This window comes from Schistosoma haematobium, chromosome 5, assembly GCF_000699445.3.
Source record: "Schistosoma haematobium chromosome 5, whole genome shotgun sequence".
Classification (NCBI taxonomy): domain Eukaryota; kingdom Metazoa; phylum Platyhelminthes; class Trematoda; order Strigeidida; family Schistosomatidae; genus Schistosoma; species Schistosoma haematobium.
This window is the reverse complement of record NC_067200.1, coordinates 13246288-13270325: the sequence shown is the minus strand read 5'-3', so window position 1 is coordinate 13270325 and position 24038 is coordinate 13246288. Positions and strand designations below refer to the sequence as shown.

The window sequence follows — 24038 nt, the reverse complement described above, 5'->3', positions numbered from 1 at the left end:
TCATCATCGGAAAATTAATCCAAACTATATTGGTCAAGTATATTTTATACGTAAATAATCATATCACCATTATTGTTATAGTTATAATTATAATTATTAAGCTGTAAACTCTAGTATTTATATTGAGAGTTTAGTTCCATCACTTTCATTTAAATTTACATATCGGAAATTGTTGGGGTGATTCGGAGTATTCCTTGAAAAAAAGCTAGAGGGGTCCTGAAAACGCTGGGAAACGTTTTATCCAATCAACGTTCAATAGAAGTTCCTCAGAAACATCTAGAAAGTGAAGTCACGGGTTACATTTCTGATTGGATGATTACCTACCATGTCGCTATATTTGGTCGGGTTCCAGAACCTCCCAGAAGCTCAAAGCCATCTGAAACGCTATAAATACCCTTAATTTTCTGTACAGAAAGTAACAGAGTAAAGCCTGGGGTTACTAGAACAGCTCATGAAACCGATTCAAGCGTTCAGCCAGAAGATTAATTAAAAATACTGTCTACCAGTATTATCTTTAATTGCTATTCATTCGGTTGTAGTCATTCAAAACACTTCAGTTAGAATTAAATTTGAAATAATTCAGATTATCACGTTGTTGATGTTTTGTATTGAAATCCTATCAATCTTGGTTGGGATAGTAGCTTTCTGTGTGAATTTCCTCGATATAACCATTATGGCATAAGTTGATATAGATTAGATGGAATTTGGCTAACAATGGAATCCAGAGGCGTGTTTCATTATGTTTTGGAATTATCACCTGGATGTACATACATCCCCGAATTGATGTTCACTATGAGAATCGCGATGTCAGTTGAAGCAAATGGTACTGGGTTCGAGTCCCTGTGTGAATACCAACTCTGGAATGCAGGTACATTTATATGAAGAGTCTCAAATAGGATGAAATGCGTTCCTAGATCACACCGGTAACCATATTCTATCTATTCTATATTTCAGTTTTAACTCACCCATACGAAGGAATAATAGTGGCAACTGATTTTTTGTTTTAACGTGAATTTTTTAAAAATATGAACCAAATAACATGTGATTACATTTTTATTTAACCTCTTTATGAGAACGTGATTTACCATTCGCTAGTTTTCAACTTCTAATCCAATATTTCCTATTTTTTTCCCAGTTCAGTACGTCGTACTACAATTCATACAGTTAATAATATTCATACAGGCTGGGAAGAACTTCCAGGAAGTTTATGTAGTTGGGAATTATGCCGTTTTCCACCTGTGGCAGTACGTTCAGGTGATCGTATGTCAATTTCTTTGAATACGTTACCACGTTTTGAACATTTAGTGACTACTGGTACACAAACTGAAGAACAATTGGAATTTCCAGAATCTCATAATACATCTTATTCTCCTGTTAAACCTATAAGTACGGAAGAATTATGCTTACAAAATAGTGCGGCACACAGAAAAGTATGTCCTTTCTTTCCAAGAAGTATTATCATCTTCACGTATTAATGTGAATTAGTATCTTACCCTCTCCTTCCACAAATGATTAAACATCAATAGCAACCAAGTCATTTTATCTACATTTAATACTAAATAACCATACTTCAGCTGTAATTTCTCTATTGTTTTAATGAAAATGAGATTATGGTTTTTGACAAAAAAAACACGTATCAATCTATAGTGTATTTGGTAGTCAGGAAAACTAAATGCGAACAGCGACAGTTGGATATTCATTCTGCGACGAAACTACGAACAACAGTTTCGATCACAATATTCTGTATTGTCACAAACTCGAATAATCGTATACAGAGTCTTGGATACACAAATAAGTATTTATATTCATTTGGTTTTGGGAAGGGATTTGCGAGATCTAGGAGTAATCAATAAAACTAGGAAGTAAACCTTATCGTCCGGTCACCTATCTTCACATAATTCTCTCAGATTATCCATCACCGGATTTAATCATTTATTTTATTTATTTATTTGATTTAATCAAGAAGTCTTTAATCCATTCTGTTAACATTGTCGATTTTTTTAAAATAACGACTAATGCCATACTGTAAATCTGTGATTGATTTATAGACAATATCAACAATGTAAATTTAGAAACATTAAACAATACAACAGAGTAAAAAAGAATCCACTGATTTTGCTCACATCATGAAGTGCATATTATTATTTATTTATTTTCACAGTTGAATTCACTAGTCGATCTAAGCTAGGCCATCCAGTGCTTCCAGGTTTCTAATGATTGTCGTGCTTAGGTCGACTCATGAATTGAACTTAAAACAATCATGTTCTCACTAGTGACTATCTTCAAGATAGAACTCCTGGAATTCTACTGAGAAGCCGTGATCAATGGGGTCCGATCCATATCAGGTATGAGACAGTTGTCTACCTCAAACAATGGCTGAAGTTTTGTGCAAGATCATAGATAGATTGAAGTGATCTCGAGATTAAGCATTGGCGCGTGAGACCGAAGGTCTTGGGTTTGAGTCACGCGTATGTGGTCGTGGATGCTCACTGCTAAGGAAGTTCCATGTCATAGCGAAATGACCGTCCAAGTTTTCAATACTGGTCTAGATTAAATTGACTCGTGAATTGAACTGTGAAAATTCCACAATCTCCACAAATCCTCATACTGATTTATTCATTATTTAGAGCTAAAAAACATTAATACTGAAACAAAAAGCACAGACCAATTGAAATCTTCTCTTAGAAGTTTAGTTGTCAACTATATCCTATCGGTTATGTTAAATGTAACGTTAATTAATTGTGAATAAGTTAGTTTCAGTTTGAATTATTTTTAACGATAACATTTAAAACCTATGAAGTTGACTAGTATAGGTTGTTTTTTGTTCGTTTGAAATCTAATTCACAATATCATTTCTTGCAAGAATATAATTACATCATGGATGAAATTTTCGTTAAGCTATAATTTTCTGATAACTGCGCTCCAATTATATAAATGAGTTATTGGCACCATACCACATATGATTAGAAGGTTGTTCAGTAGATCTTTAATTTATGAGAACTTGGATGCCGAGTTAATGGTATACATTAAGGCGGAGAAATTATATTTTTGTAAAAATCTCAGCTATTGAATTTTAAATAAATCCAACGTTTCACTCGGTAATCTGGTTGAAGCTTTTTCAAGGAAATATAATTAAACGTCAAAATGATCGAATATAAGTAAGTGAATAGTTCTCCAGTTAACTGTATACTAAATAGGACATCTAACAAGGTTGAAAGTAAGAATTTCCTGTAGTGCTTACAAGACATGTGATGTATAAAGAAAAGTGTGTTCAGATAACAACTTGTTTGTGTTCGTAAATGAAGTACTTATCAACTTTTTTAAAAGGTTCATTAAATGGTATAGATTTCGAATGACTTGATTATTTTCTGGTCTTTTCTAGTCTTCCCTGAATACAAAAAAATATACATAGAAGATTCGATAACAGTTTCCTCATCTAAATTTCCAGGAGTTGAACTTTTACCGGGAGATTCACTTTTTGACTTAGAATATGACGATGACATAGTTCTGTTTGGTGAAGACGCTGACAAAATGCAGAGTCTTCTGACCACTCTAGGCAACAATGCAGGCATGTTCAGGATGCGATTCTCCCCCTCGAAATGCAAAATGTTGCTTCAGGATTGGATTGCATCGAAACCCGAACTAATGATAGGGAGTGAAGTAGTTGAGCGTGTTGATCACTTCACTTACCTTGGAAGTCTCATCAGCCTTTGTAGTCTGGCGTGTGACGAAATCTCAGCACGGATACAGAAGGCTCGACTAGCTTTTGCCAACTTGCGTCATTTATGGCGTAGGCGAGATATCCGTCTATCAACCAAAGGACGTGTTTACTGCGCATCAGTTTGTTCCGTCCTACTTTATGGCAGTGAAACATGGCCGGTAAGAGTAGAGGATATTCGTAAGTTACTAGTATTCGATTATAGGTGTCCTCAAAACATTGCTCGTATATCCTGGGACAACCGAGTAAGTAATGTAGTTGTTAGGAAACGGGTACTAGGTAGCCCCGAAATGCCCTGGTATGGCCGAGAGTGGGGTGAGCCCGCCCTCTCGAAATGCTCTCATACGGCCATGCGTATACAGCCTCTGCCAGGTAAGTCCTACTCACTGCCTTCTCGTGGCGAGGGTGTCTTTTACGAAAATGAGAGGACGAAAAGCGAATGTCCGGCGCTTTAAACGGATCCCAAACCAATGGTGCACATGGGCTCTAGTATCTTGCGGGAACAAATGGAGTATGAACCATTCCTTGGTCACCGGTTACCATGGAACTGCATCTTCTCACGATGCTCTAAAGCCTTGTGCGTCAGACCTTTAGGTCAAAGGCTCCGGGTGTGGCTCCTCAAGAAAACTACCCGCTTCGGTCTGGGCACCCGGGCAGTATCACAGCCCGCACACAAATATGATGGTGTGACTCATATATATTTATGATACGCTCTTGTACCAATATTTATGTGTTCAAATAATAATAATAATAAATATTAGGTAGGGATGGAAAATCAATTGATGCAGTAGTGAAACTTTATCAGTTGAGATGGCTGGGATACGTGTTACGTATGTCTAACCACCGACTGCCTCGACGTGCGATGTTCTTTGATGTAGGAGTAGATTAGAAGAAAGCTAGGGACTGCCAGACTAAAACATGACTCAAATCCATGAAGTCACTGACAAGTGGACTGAGCCATGTTAGTAAGTATAGACTACCTGGTTGGGGACTGCGAGATGATAGCAACCGATGGTTAGAGACCTTGAATAACATGGCTCAAATTCGCTTGCAATGGCGCAAATGAATCCACTCTTTCTGTTCTCCCGAATTCTAATCTTCTGGATTCTTCATGTCTCTTTTCTTTCTCTTTCCAAATTTATTTCACTGTATTATACTCTTTGAATAACATCTTCAAACCTTAATCTTTCAGATTACTGCTCATACTCTTACTACCTCTAATACTACGGGAATTGAATTGACAATTTTATCTGTGTGCTAATGTGGTATGGCAACTCGAACTGATGTACGTACGTACGAGGTTATACGTTGTTACTGACTGACTGACGATGTAAGTATTTAATGGTAGATATCTTCCAGAACATTGGTAACATATGTTGGAATTAGTTAGGGATCATTACAGTCAGTGGCTAGGCGTCAACCACAAGTTAAGAAGTGCAAGTTAATTATTTAAACCTAACAACCTTTTCTAAACTCATTTGTTTAGAACATGTATTATGTATGCCTGATTACATTATATATATTGACAGGAGTACGTATTTATAATTATTTAGAAGTAGAGGGATCAAAATGTGTTATTGATTCATTAGTTTAATAACCCCCTGTTTGCGCCACATCGATAAACTTAGGTTCCTTAGTTGAGGCTTACGAGATGAATTATAAAGTGTTTGTTAGTTCACATCTGATTAATAAGTAGTGATCAATGCCAGTAGTCGGCAGGAAACTCCACCCCCAGTTTCTATGTTATTGTTCAACACTGATCTTCATTATCATAAAAACTCATATTTCAAAGGAACATACAAGTATACTACATTTTGATCTCAATGGAACTAATTGTATTTTCATTTTCTATTTTTTTTTAACTCATTAAAAGAATTCAACTACACATGAGAATGACGACAATATCGTTGATTATCATCATCCTCAAACACTTCAAACACCTACTACTACCACTAGTACTATTGTTAATCAACATTCATCTTCTTCATCATCATCATCATCGTCACCGCCGTTTACAATCCACAATGATGAAATTAATGAAGATAATATTATTATATCATCAATATTTGCTGAAGATAATTTATTCACTGACTCCGCTTTAATGATGACTTCAAGTTTTCACTCCACAAAAACAACTTTTTCCAATAGTATTAATAATAATAATAATAATACTGATATTAGTAATAATAATACATCTTCATTACAAATGCATACACCTTTCATGTCAATGCATAATCAAAGTCGATCAATGTCTTCTAGTAATTTATGTGATTTAACAAATGCTACCGACATTTGTGGTAGTGAAAGTACAGCAACACAATATGATTCAATGATATACGATGATGGTAAATTTTGTACATTTTAATTAAAATTCATATTGTCCAATAGAAAATGAATTGTATTGTAATAATATTTAGTTTAATTTGTATACATTGTAATGTATGCATCATAGGTTTGATCTTCATTGCTAGAGTGTTAGTGAAAACTAGTAATTTGTTTTGTCCTTAGTATTTGGAGCTTCTCGGCAATCTCCACTTTACTTACAGCTCCATTAGTAATCGAACCTGAAATTTTCACGTTTTGATCAGTGAGTGGTACTAAATTAACATCCGACTAGTTGACTACTGATTGTTTGATTGTGATCGATCTTTCTTGTACGAATTGATAAATTAGGCTTGTGATTCTAATTGATTGGAATGGTGTGCTTATAGAACTTTCTTCGACAATTTATCAATTCTATGGTAAAGTAGACAAAATGACTTGGTCTCATCTTGCTTTATTGTTGATGATAGATTGTGGTAGATGATGAGTTGGTCATATTTTATAGTTGATGATTGAAATAATATGGAAAAGAGAATTATCTTTTTTTGAACGACCGATTACTTCATTATATTTCAATCTGTATTGAGGTCTGCTCACTAACTTTTAGAATTGCATTCACTTACTTACGCCTGTTACTCCCAATGGAGCATAGGCCGCTGACCAGCATTCTCCAACCCACTCTGTCCTGGGCCTTCTTTTCTAGTTCCTCCCAATTCTTGTTCATTTTTCTCATGTCTATTTCCATTTCTCGGCGTAATGTGTTCTTTGGTCTTCCTCTTTTCCTTTGGCCTTCAGGATTCCATGTGAGGGCTTGTCTTGTGACGCAGTTGGGTGCTTTCCTCAATGTGTGTCCTATCCACTTCCAGCGCTTCTTCCTAATTTCCTCCTCCACTGGGATCTGGTTTGTTCTCTCCCACAGTAGGTTGTTGCTAATAGTGTCTGGCCAACGGATCCGAATTATTTTGCATAGACAACTGTTAATAGACACCTGTATTTTCTGGATGATGGCTTTCGTAGTTCTCCAGGTTTCTGCCCCATACAGTAGAACTGTCTTGACATTTGTATTGAAAATCCTGACCTTGGTGTTGGTTGACAGTCGCTTTGAGTTCCAGATGTTCCTCAGTTGTAAATATGCTGCTCTTGCTTTGCCGATCCGCGCCTTCACATCTGCATCAGATCCACCCTGTTCATCAATGATGCTGCCCAAATACGTAAAGGTTTTTACATCTTCCAAAGCTTCCCCGTCAATTGTGATTGGATTGGTGCATTCTGTGTTGTATCGAAGAATCCTGCTTTTCCCTTTGTGTATGTTGAGACCTACTTCTGCTGAGGCTGCTGCCACACTGTTCGTCAGAATTGCATTAAAGTCTAGATCATTTCATTTGATCCTCGAATACTGCTTTTCACACTTACATTTATATGGGTAGCTTAGTAGTGTATCACTAAGTTTACCGTAGCTGCTATTTCGATGTGGTGGTCGGGATGGCATATCGTGATGACAGTAAGGCTAAAGTCAGCAACTTTGAGTTCCGAAATTGAAATCGTGCTTCTGATTGCACAGATGTCTGAGGGTGATTAGGTGTTCTGAAACAGTCGGCATCTCTAGAGACAATGATTTCACATAAGAGAATGAAGAGGTTAGAAAATATCATCTGTGAAAACAATATACCTCACCCTGCCTCATGGATGTTTGTCACCACTGGTATTGTCTTAATAGTACGGGGTTAGCTCATCTAGAACTTCTCACAAAAAGACCATATGTAATTGACTTTAAGAAGTTGTTTATAGGACCATGTGGCCATTCTTCCGGATCGTCAAGATCCACTCATAATTCAACTTCTTTTTGAGGTAATCCAAACAGTAGTATCCTTTTACACTATGAGCAACTAGAAATCGACAACTGCTGTAATATCTCTAGTAGATGTCAAGATTATATCTTCTTACTAATCCTCATACATCTACACATTCAAAAAAATAGTGTAGTACAATGTCATACACTTAAATCTGTATTTTAGTATGATTTCAATCTTTATGAAAATTCCAGTTACTGTTTAATCTGCTTTTTGGTTTAATCAGAAATAACACTTGAATAGTATATTTGTAAATATTCATCTTCAATTTATTCCTATATTTAATAAGTTAATCTGTTTTGATATTGTTTTGTTTTTCTTTACAATATACATATTCATTCATACAATACAATAATATACAAGATATGAAAACTTCTCGTGATGTTCTCCTTTTAAAATCATCATCATTACCGGAAGTAAAATTACACAAGTTCATTGAACAACAAAATCAAATTACATCATTTACATTATTAGATCATAATTGTTTGAAATGTCGTTTAAAACGTATTCATCAAGAATATTTTCAATTACTTCAAGATAGTTTAAAATTAATCAATAATAATTGTCATAATCATACTGATCATTATCAATTACAACGAAGTACTTCTGAAATTGTAATTGATAATAATAAATCATCAACAACTGAAATAAAACAATCTAAATCAATTTCATTAGATGCAATACAATTAAAATGTCTTTTCAATGTAAGTTTTAGTTCTATCCTTTCATAAATAAATTTTAGATTTGTTAAAATTGATTGTATATATATCTACTACTGGACAACTACGTCTTCTATTTTTTTTAGATACTCTACAAAAGTTCAACACTAATCATCTCACAAGGGGATCAAACTCATGAACTTTAGTGTATGTTTTTTTGTTGTTGCTGGGTGTAGGGTTCATTAACCACACTTTCAACCTTACTAATTTAGCTTCGGTTAGGACCAGCAGGAATTCTTGGAAATGCTGTAGGTGACGTTTCGTGAAGTGTAACAGCCGTATAAAAAAATTTACATGTAGATTTAATTAATCGTAGCCAATTATTAGACTTCATACAATCATCGATGTCTTCGGTCAGTCAGTCAGTAACAACTTGGAACTTCGTACGTACGTACATCAGTTCGAGTTGCCATACCACATTAGCACACAGATAAAATTGTCAATTCAATTCCCGTAGTATTAGAGGTAGTAAGAGTATGAGCAGTAATCTGAAAGATTAAGGTTTGAAGATGTTATTCAAAGAGTATAATACAGTGAAATAAATTTGGAAAGAGAAAGAAAAGAGACAAGGAGAATTCAGGAGATTAGAATTTTGGAGAATACATAGAGTGGTTGCATCTGTGCCATTGCAAACGATTTTGAGCCATGTTATTCAAGGTCTCTAACCATCGGTTGCTATCATATTGCGGACCCCAACCAGGCAGTCTATACCTACTAACATGGCTCAGTCCACCTGTCAGTGACTTCATGGATTTGAGTCATGTTTTAGTCTGACAGTCCCTAGCTTTCTTCCAACCTACTCCTACAACATGAAACATCGCACGTCGAGGCAGTCGGTGGTTGGGCATACGTAACACATGTCTTACCTGTCTTTTACTATCAACCTGGTTGACTTTACACGTTAAAAATTCTGGCACACAAATAATGTCTAAAATTCAATCTTGAAACTAATCACCTTACTTACTTACGCCTGTTACCCCTCGTAGAGAAGTATGGTCTGCATACCAACATTTTCCATCCAACTGTGTCCTGATCAACCCTTGCCGGTTGTTATTCATCCTTTTGATGTCTGCTTTCACTTCCTAACGTAGTGTGTTCTTTAGCCTTCCTCTTTTCTGTTTCCCTTCAGGATTCCAAGTTAGCACTTGCCTCGTGTTACAGTCTGGTGATTTCCTTAATGTATCCTCAATCTCTCCACTTCCCTCGTCTTTTTCCTAATTTCCTCTTGTTTTGAAAGCTGGTATATTTTCTTCCACATTAGGTTGTTGCTGATGATATCGGATCAACGAACATCGAGTATCTTATGTAGAAAATTTTTTATAAATGCTTGTATGTTTTTGATGATGATTGTGGTAGTTCTCCAAGTTTCCCTAGTGAATATAAAATTATCATTACTATTTCATTAGAGTGTTCATGAAGTTTTTGCTTTGCGAACATTCACAATCAACTTAGTTTATTTAGAAGAACTTATAAGAATCAAGATTGTACTGTATTGCCGTTTCATTCAATAATGATTGTCAGGTCATGATGAGATGCAAAATGTTGTAAATCATTTATCTTGTATTAATATCGTCTATTTACTATAGATCATAGATTTGAAACTGAAATAGAACAATTATTTTAAATACATTTAACTCGACTGAATATAATACATCCTTGATATATATATATATATATATATATATATATATATATATATATATATATCACAGACTGAAATCATGAGTCAATTGAAAACCTGGAAGCACTGGACGGTCGTTTCGTCCAAGTATGGGACTCCTCAGCAGTGCGCATCCACGATTCCGCACCCCGCGAGATTCGAACCCAGGACCTATCAGGTTTTCCATGGTGGGCTAACTTCAATTGACTCATGATTTCAATCTGTGAAATTTCTAAAATCTCCACAAACCCCTTCTGATATATATATATATATTGTGCACATTGAAACAAAAACTCAACACTCTTCAATTGAAATCTTTCCATAATTTATCCATTGAACTTTTGAATCCAGGTAATTATTAACTTGTTCAATGTGTAAGATCATATTTGTAAAGATTTGTATTTTACTGTGATTGAAAATTGACGATCGTTGGACAATATACCAGACATTTATATCTATTATCTTATCAGAAATCGGATTGAAATGTACTGACACCAACATGTCATCGCCTTCATTGCTAATCATCATCCACCTTTACCAATAACAATAACAACAAAAAAACAATTCATGAAATTTGAATAATACAATGAAGAAGATGAAGGTTATTAGAATTATGTGATTTATATGCAGAACGCATTTCAAACAATCTAACCATATACATGTACTTGTTAACACATCTGTTATATGAAAAAAATAGAAGGTCAGTTAGACAAATTAAAATGTAAACAGAACCAATGATACACAAGAACAATGTGAGAACCATGGTGGCTATCGGGATAGGTTAACAAGTACATATCTGATTAGATTGTTCGAGATGTAATTATATGATATAATTTTGATAATCTTCGTCTTCTTATCGCATTGATCACTAGTAAATATATAATGGAGAATGTAATTCGTTGTGATGCACTTTGTTTAATTCAATACTCTTATGGATTGTTTTGTTTTCTATGTATGTGTTATATCACATGTACAATTCATGTGATAATAAATTTTTTGTGTGGTTATTTTCTCTTCACTATTTAATTTGAATATGCATGTGTTAGTTCTGAAAAATCAACTTGAAATATTCAATGTTTATGAACTTATTTAACATCCTTACTTGAATTCATTCAGTGAAAATGTATTCTAAGTGGTTAAAGACTAGGAAAACGTTAGATTTCATTTGGATCTCTTTTTCAGTTAGTCAGCTACAACGTAGACCCAGGCACATATATGCATCGGTCCAAGTTGCCATACCTCATTAACACAACAAGATGAACACCGGATTCATAAAAAAAGTTAATTCAGAGGTGGTAATATATAAAAGAAAGATTGAAATAAGGATATAGTACAGGAAGAAAGAATTAGTTCTTAGAAAGAAAGATATGAAGCGATTTCAATCTCTTAGTTTAGGGGAAGATAGAGAGTGTATACACCGACGCCATTGTGATCGATTCTGAGCCATGTCACCAAGAGTCTCCAATCATTGGTTACGATTGTCACGCGGACGCCAACCAAGTACTCTGCATCTACCCGACCATTGTTGCTACCGTGATGTGTTGGTCGGACTTGCCTATCGTGATGAAGTAACCGAACCATACTGGCTGGAACAACCGTTTCTCAAGGTCCTACCATATCAGGCAGGTCGGTTGAAGAGCGGTAAGACTTAAAGCAACAAACCCAAAGTCCGAAGGCGAAGTCGTACTGCTCACTGTACAGAGGTGTGACAGCAGTAAGGTGTTTCCTTCAGACAACCAGCATGACAACGACGCTGCCTTCCCACAAAGAGGAGTGGAGTTAGGAAAGGTTGACCCTAAAAATGCACACCTCGCCTTATCCCACGGATATCCGTCTCTGGCGATATGGTCTCAAGAAGTACGGAGCTAACACAAAAATTACTCATAAAAAGGTTGTGTGTGACCGGCCTCAAGCAGTTGTCCCTTGGGCACTGCGTTCACTCTCTCAGGTCACTAAGACCACTTCTAATCCAATTTCCTTTTCAGGTACCTCCAGGATCTCTTTTTGATTCCGATCAACATTATTTCAAAAATTTTTTCAATTGGATTCACTATTGAATAATATACGAAGAAATCTGGATAAAAATAAACACAATTAAGAATGTCATAACCAGAATATGGTTTCATTTCTTATTGTGATTCATAGGATAATCAGTCTATAATTTGTTTTCAAAAAGGTATAGACAGTTAGTATTTACTTATTATCACTGCATTGTTTATTCAATCATTGAAAGAGATTCAAGGTCACCTCCCCTGGACGCGTGATTGTTAGTTTGGACACTTATTATCCAGTGTTTTCCAGTTTACGGTGATTCTCAGATATTAATTTTATTAAATGCAATCCATAAATTTTTCGCAAATTAATGAAAGTGGATATTCTTGAACCAGTAGAGAAAATGTAAAAGATCTAGCGAGACTCATGTGATGCTTTAGGATATGTTGATGACTAGGGGATGAGCGTCCCGAGTACAGTGTATTCATTGTTGACCTAGTTCAAACTTCTCAATCTTCTCTGATTTCAATGGTTCTCTAGCAAGTGATCAGTCTGTTCATATTCGAATTCACTTGAAAAAAGAGTTATTGTGTAATCTAATAAATGAAACGGTTATTAGTTCGTAGTTGTACAGCGTAAAAATGAAACTTTCTTTTATTGATTAATCAATAAGTAATGAGACTAATGTTTCATGTACTACTGTGGTGTATGCTACTTATGTCTGTTGACATTAGTAGTATGTAACATCAGTCGGAATTGGAAAACCTGGCAGCAGAAGGTTGAGAAGATCGAGTTGAAGAGAATAAAAGGAAAAATAGGAAGAAATTGTGAACTCGAAGAATCATACAGAATGTTAAGGACAAATGATGGAAATTCGCAAATGAAGTATTCAATTTATTACTTAGTTACACCTGTTACTCCTCGTGGAAAAGCATAGACTGCCCACCAGCACTCTCCTTCCAGCCCTGTCCTGTTCAATCCCTTCCAGTTCTTTGCATTTGCTATTCAGCCTTCGGATGTTTGCTTCCAATTTCCTACGTAGTATGTTCTTTGGTCTTCCTGTTTTTCGTTTCCCTTCAGGTTTCCGAAATACCCTGTAATTTTGTATGACAATGAAACTGATTGTCCTCACCTGTGTTCTCATTTATTGCATTGCTTTTGATCGAATTCTATCGATTAAGTAGCGATATGGCTAGACCTAAGTGATTTAATATCACGTACATTATGATTACTGACGTGTTAGCTTTTTGATGTGATACTCTGCCTTAACCTTTTTCCAAAGCTAAATTCATGACCTCCCACTGCTCGACAGGTAAACTTCTTATCGCTTGACTGTCAGTAATGAAAAAAATTGATTTTTTTGGTATCTCTATTTTTCTAAGAAATTTTCGTTTTCTTTGTTGTCTTCTCTCATGTCCTCATCTTCATTTGTGATAATAAAAGGTGTTGGAATCATGTTCATTATTATTTTTAAAATCCAAACACATATCATGTCAATCATCTCATCCTGTTTGTACGGAACTAAGCACAACGACATCAAATGGTAATGATACTTGTTCAAATGTTTCGCAACCAGATTTATCTACGACATTCAGGCAAGAGACTATTGACAGTTTAATTGACAACGACTCAACAGTAAAAGAAGTGAGTTGTTTATTGTTTTTCTTTTTATTAGATGTATGTGAATTAGCTCGACTTATCCACTGATTCAGTGTTATTTTTAATAACACGAAACAGTTTGACGTTTTTTACCCTTTTATTTTACAACTTGTTTATATCTCCTTTCTGTATTTCAATTTATACAATTGAGTATAATCATTTCGTTAGTAATTGTTCTATTATTTATAAAACAGACATGCGATTCTGTATAGATCTCTCGTATATTACTTACGCCTGTTACCCCTCGTGGAGGAGAACAGGCTGCCCGCCGGTATTCTCCATCGAACGATGTCCTGGTCAATCCTTTCCAGTTGTATTACGATTAATGATTGGAAAAATGTTTCAGTTCGCATGCACTTGAAATTGTCTCGTTTCCATTAAGTGACCGTTTATAGAGTTGATTTCCGTAACCTCCACTGTAATTTAGTTTAAGAGTTTTGAAATTGAGTAATATTTTGATTGAATATATTTTTAATGAATCAAAGTATAAAGCTTATTGTTGACTGAATTTTGATCAGTCTTTGTAAAAATAGTATGTACATCATATGTCGATTACCTCGATATATATTCATTTTATCGCATGAGTTTTTAGAATATATGTATTATGGTTAACAGTGATAGTTAGGATTGGCGTTTCATCCTATTTGGAGCTCATCAGGTGGATGTACCTACTGAATTTTGATTTTTAAAGATACCATACCTGTTGTACAACTATTTGGTGGTTTTGATGGACCTTTCTAATGGAAGGTATTTTGGTCGAGTCCTGGTTCGAATATTAACACAGATTCAGATAAATGCATTTGATGGGTCTCAAGTAGGATGAAGTGCATCTTTCATCCCAGTGTTAATCTCAATTCATCTTTTAGTGAATTGTGATATTGTTGTTTGAGGTGATCCTCAATGTTTTCAGTGTTCAATGCATTTGCTTTGTCTTACACTTTCGTCCACTTTTCCGTGTGTTTCGCACATCAGAATGTTACGTTTATTAAAGGCTTTTATTGTGTCTGGAAACATATACAACTGTCTGCTATCAATACATTGATGTAGTGCAGTCGGATTAAAACAAAAGGAAAACAAATTTGTTGAAAGTGTTAGGTTTTGAATCGAAATTTCTCAGATGAAAATTACACTTTAGTTTTGCATTACTTGCTCACTAAATTTCTAGAAAACAACCCAAACATTCTGGAAACATTTAAGGTAACTCCTTTCAATAAACGATATTACTAATCAGTTCCATGTCAGATAATTCATTTATTTATCTTCTTGTTATATTTGGATTCACGAGTCGATCTGAGCTAGACCTTTGTTGAAAACTTGGGAGCACTGGACGACCGTTTCGTCCTAGCATGGAACTCCACAGTAATGCTCATCCACGACCCCAGAAGCGTGACTCAAACCCAGGATCTTCGGTTTCGCGCGCAAACGCTTAGCGTCTAGACCATTAATCCGGCATACAACAGTGTTGATGTCTCGCTTCAACTCTGATCGATCTGTAATCTTAAACAACCCTTCATACTTTATCGAAAATAGGGAACTATCTCACACCCGTGAATTCAGCTGTGAAAATAATAGAATCTTCACAAATCTCCATACTGATAATTATCTATTTGTGTTTAAGTTACTTCATTAAGTCGATCCTAGTTAGCTGGGTAGTGTTAATTACCAATATACAAATTACTAACAGTTGTCAATCCTTTGAATCATGATAGTGTCTTAACTACAAAAAACTCTATTCTTTTTCATTTTATTCACGGTAACTAACATCTGATTCAAATGGTCATATCACATATGAATTATTAATGTATTTTTGAGTGTTCATCACCACATAAGGGAATTTTCAGTTTATTCTAAGTATTGGACATTCCATCTCTCTCCTTATTTGAACTAGCTCCATTCTTTCTTTGCCTTTTTTTTTGGTCAAAAATAGAGATTATTGTTATGACTTTAAGTTGCGATCGATTTTTACCCTGTGCTAATTGTTGTGTCCTTGACTGGAAAATTAGAGAGCAGCGTACTTATCGATCGATTACAGTGACACGTAAACACGTACGGACGGCCTAGAGTCTCGATTGGTCCCACTTCCCTGTCTAGCCCAGTCAGTTGAGTCCAGAACACAAGTCACAACCTCTGAGATATGAATCATTATATTTCAAACATACTTTGTTTATATACCAATCAAGCATACCACATCGTACCATAAAATAGAAAAGAACATTTTGTACAATATTCAACAAGTGAACAGATATCGACCAATAGGAAATGCCCATTTAAAGTCCAAGGACACCATTGGACTTAACATGATAATTATTGGTCTATTCCTCCGCATCCACAACAATTATAGAGATATATAATTCATCGGATCTATCAAATTCTTCCTTTCCATTAAACGCAACATTATTATTTATTTTGTTAATTGAATTGCTCATGTGTGTGATAAAATTAAAATGACGTATTCTATAGTGATTATCATCATATGACATTTCAATCATTGAAATAATCAGAAATGTGATTGAAGTTATATGAAGGAAAAATTAATCTATCAAACACGTGATATCATATAATTTACATCATGAATTGAATTTGTTTAGTCAACCATTGAAAATCTGGAAGGATTGGACAAATATTTCGTTCTAGTGTGGGAATGAACAACAACTTGTGTTCACCACCTCAGCTGAGGTTGAACTCAAGATGTCCAGGCTTCATAACCAGTTTTTTTTACCTTCAAACCTCTGATTGAAAATCCAGTTATCTTCATTTTTAATTTCGATAAGTTCATAATGTTGCACAGTGGTTATCTTTCAATGTCATTGATAAGTAACTGACTGCTCCATACCTGATATGATTCAATCCCACTGGTGGTAGTGGTACGGCCTGCCATTTGAACTCTGGGGTGGGATTATCCATCAAAATTAGTCATTACTGTGCATATGATTATTATTTTTATGAAGGGTTTGTAGTGGTTATTCAACTTTATAGTTTACGTCATGAACTGACCTTGGTCAGACGGCCATTAAAATCAAAGTGTCAATAGACAGGTATTTCTTCCTAGTATTGCCGCTTCTTGTCGATTCGTTATAGAAACTATGAAATTAAGCAGTTTCCACAAACCCTTTTACGTTAATAAAAATGTAATCTAATTTAAGCATATTTTCTTATAGATTCTTTGTGTGTGGCTAATATTTTATTTGTTTTTTTCGATATATCATTACGTCGTCCAGTGTATTAATTGCATTCAATTGAGTGATAATACAACGAACGATACAGCAGTACCCGATGAATTGGATTTCGGGCAGTCGCTACAATATCTTATGGAAACTTTACAGTTAAACAGTAATAATCCGGTTACCACGGTTTCCATATCTACATCAACATCACCGTTGTCATCACAAGTATTTCCAATCATCACTAGTAATGAGTCGATTTTAACACAGACAGAAATAATTCCAACCATGGATATGGCTACATCAATAACAATTCCCAATAACATGTTCACTAAAGGTTCGTTTTCTTTGTATTATCTAACAGCAATTCGATTATTATAAAAGTAATGCTTTGTAGTTTCTACTATTCGATGGAATTCGGTTGAGCTTACAGTCATTTCTAATAATGAGCAATTGAAATTTCTTTTTATATTTACCCGATAGTACGGCCATCGATACACATACCCACACAATGTCTCAACTGTTATCAGTATAGGGTTGTAGCGATTGTTGAATTTTATTGAGATCACGGACAGTTCGAAGTTAGATTAAACATTGAAAATCAGGGAGCACTGAGTGGTCGTTTGGTCGTAGTATGAAACTTTAAGGTGTACTCATCCACGACCCAGCACCTTTGATCTCTTGCGAGCGCCTAGTCTTTAAATCACTAAGCAGGCATACAATGGTGTTAATGTCTAACTTCGTTTAATCCACGTTATTGTGCAACCATCTTTCATTATCTTCAGGGGGTAATTATCTCACACTACACGGTTGAAATTTAAATGTCACATCTTTTCACTGGAACTCCAAGAATTTCCTATCGAAGTTAGTCACTAATGAACACATCATCTCCAATATAATGAAACCCATGAAAAGGACAGAAGTGTAGGAAAAGTTTTAATATTCCGAAAGTCAAGAATTCAAAATTGAAAAATAATAACTTTGTATATTTTTTAGTAGTAACGAGGCATGATCGTGAGACTCGGGAAAATTAGCAAACTATTAATGTTAACAATTAATTAGAGAGAGTGAGAGAGAGCAAAAAATTACTTACTTACATACGCCTATTACTCCTCGTGAAGGAGCATAGGCCGCTCACCAGCATACTCCATCCAACCCTGTCCTAGGCTATCCTTTCCAGCTCCTTCCAGTTGTTATTCATCTTTTTCATATCTACCTCCATTTCCCGACGTAATGTCTTCTTCGGCCTTCCTCTTTTCCGCTTCCCTTCAGGATTCCAAGTTAGGGCTTGCCTCGTGGTGCAGTTTGACGATTTGCGTAGTGTATGTCCTATCCATTTCCATCGTCTTTTTCTAATTTCTTCTTCAACTGGAGAGCAACAAATGTCATGTAAAAATATGACATTAGAAAAGATGTACTCGTTTTTATCGTTATGCGAATGAAATTAACGTTTATTCATGAAAAACTTAATAACTTGATGTCCATCTAGGATTTTCAGCCTAGATTACTTATTGTTTTATTTATTAGTATATTTCATTATTAAGTTAGTAAGTTATGTTTTTCGGTTAATTTGATGCTATCTGTCTATTCATTTTATTCTTAAATTAAATAAATGAATTTATTTATTGTAAAAGTTGGGATAAATACTTAAACCATGTAATCTATTTCAATCTACTGTTCCTGGTCTTCTCTTTTTAAATGTATGACTCATAGTGACGTATATGAACGTTAATCCATGGTCACTGAGCGCAAGTGCAGTTAGATTCGAACCCATGGTTTTGTCCCTATATGGTGACTAATTTAGCAGGAAATGATGGCTAATAATCTTTTTTCTGATATATATATATAATAGAACTGTACATTGGTTATAGAGCCTCTTATATAGCAAGTGTTACGATTTTCTTTTTGGCTTAATACTCCACTAATGTTATTATCGTATATGTATGTACATAAACTCGAACCCATCTTGGGAGCAACAGTTTCTTTCAAGACTTCAGGCACGAGTCCCAACTGGCATTGAAACCCAGATTCACTGTTTCCAGTTTAGGATAGAGTCATAGGATTAATCTGAACTCTCTCGTTATGGTGTGATATGAAAGCTATCCAGCGTATAAACCTAAAGTTGTTGAAATCAGCTTAACTATACGAATGTTTAGTCTCTACATGTGTGTATTTATATGTATTCTAAAACATTTTGTATTAACACTTAAACGACTGTAAAATGATTGTGAAGCTTATTAAAAAAAAGATCTGGTAATATTAGACGTAGAGTTAAGAGGGTTAAAATTATTTGTTGCAACATGTATGAACTAACTTTAAACTCAACAATGCACTGTCGAGAACGAAGTATTTTGGTTATATTTCCTGTAGTGGTGTTATAGATACATACTGCCAAGGAGTCCCATACTAGGAGGAAATAGGTCTCTAATATTTCCTTGTTTTTACTGGTTGTGTAACTAAGATCAATTCGTGGTGTTCAGCATACTTTATGTTTGCTCGCTTGTGTTTTTATTTCCTGATGCTTTAAATCATTTCATCATCAGTTGTTACTGTTGCGTGCGTTTATGTGTTATCATTTTTCTTTATTACTTCATATACTTTTCGTAGGTTCTGATCTTGAAGGTAGAACATCGCCAATCTGTGTAAGTTTCCCCTTTTTATAGATTTTCGGTTACTGATTTCTCGTCATTTGTCACATATTCGACATTCTTATTCAACTTTTGTGTTCACCATGTTCCAATATATTTTGTGTTAACAATAACTATCGTGAGCTGATTAAGTGTTCCAATTCTACACTACTGGAAACATTTCACTTTCGACCTTTGAGTTGCAGATCCAAAATCACTTTAGTTATAATAGTTAACGCTACTACTACTAAATGACTCTCTAAACTGAAGTAAACTTGATCAAGGTTCGAACCTATGGATAAATGGTTGAATGGTTAAACCCATAGGTCAATGCTTCACTTCTTTGGACAAAATATAGAATAGGAATTTAGAACAATTAATACCTTTCTTACATTTTTATAGAACAATTCGAAGAAGTTGATCCAAACATTGTGATGTATTTATACTATATATATCAAAAACCCTGGTCACACATAGACTTGTCAAAGCGTTTGTCCTGATAATCTTTAAGCTATTTTGTGGCCTAGGGTAGCGCGGCAATTTCCTATTCTTTCCATATGAAAGAAATCTGTTTTCTTTCCTTTATTTACAATTATCATTTAATGTTTATTGGGTTTTTTTAAAAATTTAATTGAACTTTATTAATTTTCATATATAATATTTCTTGATTAGGATATGTGTGACCAGATTGTTCGAAATGTATGACGTGAATACATCACATTTTCAGATCAACTTTGTCTTCTCATTGTTCCACCAAGGAGAATAGGAAAAACATAAGCTAAGCATGCTCATAGTCCGTGAGGGAAGTGGTACTGCTGGTCGTGGAAAAGTTTGATGATAGTAGGATATTTTTTCCCTCAAATAACTAGTGCCTGAAACGATAATATCTTCCTAAAACGGAAGGAGATTAGAAAATGTTAACCATGAACGTACCACACTCCATATTATCCCGTGGAGTAAGCTTCCGATCATACGAACGACTATTGACCGGTCTGAAACAGTTATTCTCTTAGGTGCTATGCCTTCAATGCTAGGTTGTTTGTACTACAACTAACCCGTTTTCCTTCTCAGTTATCACAAGGAGAAGTATTTTTCTGCTAGGGTTTAAGCAAACATGAAGTTGTAGCCACCTTCACACTTCCAACAGCATTTGAGATCAACATATTCGTAATCAGAACTGTTATTAATTGATAACAGAATTCAGATATTCTGTGATGCATCTGACAATATCGATATATTTCTGTTCCCTAAATTCAAACTGTGTAACAGCAAACATTAACATTCAAAAGAGTTCGGACTATCCCGTTGTTTGATATTCAGTACTGACTTTTAATGAATCTTCGCTGCCTTTGATGGAGTTTTGTTCTCTTAGCTGGATGGTTTGGTCGTGGAACTTTCATCGTTATTCTGAACGACATCATCAACACAAACTTCAGGTAGTAGTGAAGTGTTCGAATTACTCCACATATGGTTCACAGTTTGTCCTGTAGACCTCGACGTTGATTGGTTCTTATTGACCTTAAATTTGTCATTGTTTACTTCTTTATCTTGGTTGTATCTCCAATTGATTTGATTTTTGGTCCTATATTTGTCCATAGTTTTTCTGATTGGTTGATAAATTGGATTGAATACAATGTGTTTGTTGATTACTGATTGACGTGAGTGTCAAGTTTTTAAAAATTCTCTGGTGCTTTTAGAATGACCTCTATCCAAGATCTCAACACTTTCCCAGTCGAATGTGTGTCCACAGTTGTCCACATGCATTGATATCAGTGAGGATATGTCATAGTGTTTGACCACTAATTGATGTTCGTGCAGGCGAAGGTGAAGAGGGCGTCGGCTTTGTCCGATGTAGTGTTTTTCGCAGTTGGAACAATTTATTTTGTAGACGATGTTTGATTTTTCTTCTTTTGTAATTTCGTCCTTTGGTTCGCATATGATTGATTAAAGTGATTTTGTTGATTTGCGTGCTATACATATTCCAAAAGACTGAAAGTTTCGTTGCAGTTTCTTATATACCCTTTATAAATGATAGGATGATCCGTCTGTTGTTTTCCGTACTTGATTTTATTTTTGCTGATGCGTTTGGTTGGTATTTTTTGATGAAAAGGTCGGCTACCCAATCAACTTCATCAAATTCGAATGCAATTCACATCCTGAATTGATATTAGCTAGTGAATGAGGACTATTGAAGCGACTACTAAGGTTGATGTCTCAAACTGCTACTTCCCTGTAATTATGGATTGTTCTCCCCTACACTATCGATTAATAAACACTCGTAATCTTTCCCATTGGATTGACACATAAGAATTTATCGTTTTCCGTCAATCTCTAAATACTCACCACGAAATTATAAATTACTCAGTGCCATAAAATTGTTGATAGTTGTGCGCACTGATGAAGTGTTATAATTAGGAACAAGGTAACCACCTAGTTCATTTTGATTTCATCGGTGTTCCTCAATGGATGTTAGTTATTGTTAATATGTAGCATATTAGCAGGATTCTTTTATCAACGACCTATTTTATACTATTTCAAAAAAAAGATGTTTCGTCATTGGTTCCATCCATTAAAGCGGTTGAACATCATTATCCGTTTATGTTACCCAAGAAATCTAAAAAAAAAATACGTCTTTCCATCATCGATAGATAGTGACATTTCTCAGCTAGATGATAGAAAAGTATGCACACTATGTACTTTACTTCATATTCAACTAGGAATTAAGTATATCTCTTAGAAGACAGCGCACATTGACAAGTAGGCACAAACAATGTGTTATTTACAATATCAGAAAGCTACAGATTAATTATAAAATGAAATAAGCACAACGGATTTGCTACTGCAAAATTGTTTATTCACACTGAATCACGTTTATCTATTTATGTGTCTAAAATATGGGTAGCATATTTAAACCCGTGAATTCGACTCGAATAGGCATGTGTATCAGGAAATATAAACTATGCAATTACAATTCTCTACCAGGAAACAATGAATATAATGAGTGATGGTAGATATTGATAATAATTCACAAATTTGCGGTACCTATTCACAAATAGAAGGAAGAGAGCGAAAAAGTTTCCTTGCAATTAGTTACCAATCAGTTACTAAGACGCTTAAAATTAATAAATATGCAAACATTAAAACATAGAGACCAGTAATTTATTTTCGTTTTTTATTTGAATCTTCCTATTGATGTTTTGGATTGTAGCTGATCAGTGTCTTATTGGCATATGTACACCCTGTGCGAATTGAGTTGATGTTGCCTTGAATCACAAGCATTGTAAGCAAAGATGAACAGTGGCTACAAATGAAATCCAGAACACACGTTTCGTCCTACTTGGGACTCGTCAGCCGGATGAACCTGTGTTTGAAGCTAACGGTGCTGGAATCGAGTTCCGGAGTGAACATCAACTCTGGAATTCAGGTAAATCCAACTGATGAGTTCCAAATAGGATGAGACGTGCGTCTTGGATTCCACTGCTAGCCACCGTCCATAGAGATCAATATTTATGGAGTTTTTAAACCAACTGAAAGATTTGCTAGATTCAAAACTAATAAATTAACTTCATAAGTATTCATCTTTATGATTACAAAGCATTCTTTCACTTTATTCTCATTCATTACTACCAACCCTCACCTTTTTTCTTTTATGATTACCTGGATTCAGAGAGATTATCAATGGTGATCTCGATATTAAATAATAGAAATTCTTCATTCATCCACACACATTCTTATTTATTAGTTTCCTGTCTAGTATTGATTAGTAATAATAGTAGTAAACTGTTTAATTATTATGTTATGTTTTTAATTCTATTAAATAAAAAATCTAGGAAGTTTCAACGAATCTAACTTCTTCATTGATGAGTGCTACTACTACTAATACTACTACTATTAATAATAATTATAATTATCCATTGTCAACTATTTCTCGTTCTACTTCGCCAATATTACAACAACTAAATCACAACAATGAACAGGCTTGCAATCCTACAACTGGATCTTCTTGCTTCACTAATATTTCATCAAAATTAACTAATGAACGTTTTACTAGTTTTGTACATGCTAAGTGAGTTGTTTATTTTCCTTTATTATTATTTTGTTTTTTTGGAAAATATTCTGTACTACATATTGATTGAATATATGACGTTTTTAATGTTAACAGTATATCATTGTATTCTAGCAGTTCCAATCATTTAGTGGATCAGTGAATAAGTACTAGTTGTGAAAGTGTAGTTTCCACCAAATATTTCATTTTAAACACCCTTCCCTACTCCTTAACTTTTATTGCTTTTGTGCTCTTCATCTGATTTGTTGTTCTACTCTCTACACC

The 24038-nt window shown here is 34.8% G+C and overlaps 1 protein-coding gene across 1 annotated transcript in view; it reads left to right on the top strand.

Annotated features, from left to right (window-relative positions):
- The window catches only part of MS3_00009189 (uncharacterized protein), an 84988-nt gene that overhangs the window by 50645 nt on the left and 10305 nt on the right, over positions 1 to 24038 (top strand). Inside the window, exons 16-22 of the mRNA XM_035733259.2 lie at positions 1136 to 1430; positions 5592 to 6063; positions 8254 to 8594; positions 13705 to 13905; positions 17139 to 17418; positions 19689 to 19723; positions 23539 to 23774. Of these exons, the coding sequence (XP_035587581.2) occupies positions 1136 to 1430; positions 5592 to 6063; positions 8254 to 8594; positions 13705 to 13905; positions 17139 to 17418; positions 19689 to 19723; positions 23539 to 23774 (1860 nt within the window). The remainder of the gene's footprint in view (positions 1 to 1135; positions 1431 to 5591; positions 6064 to 8253; positions 8595 to 13704; positions 13906 to 17138; positions 17419 to 19688; positions 19724 to 23538; positions 23775 to 24038) is intronic.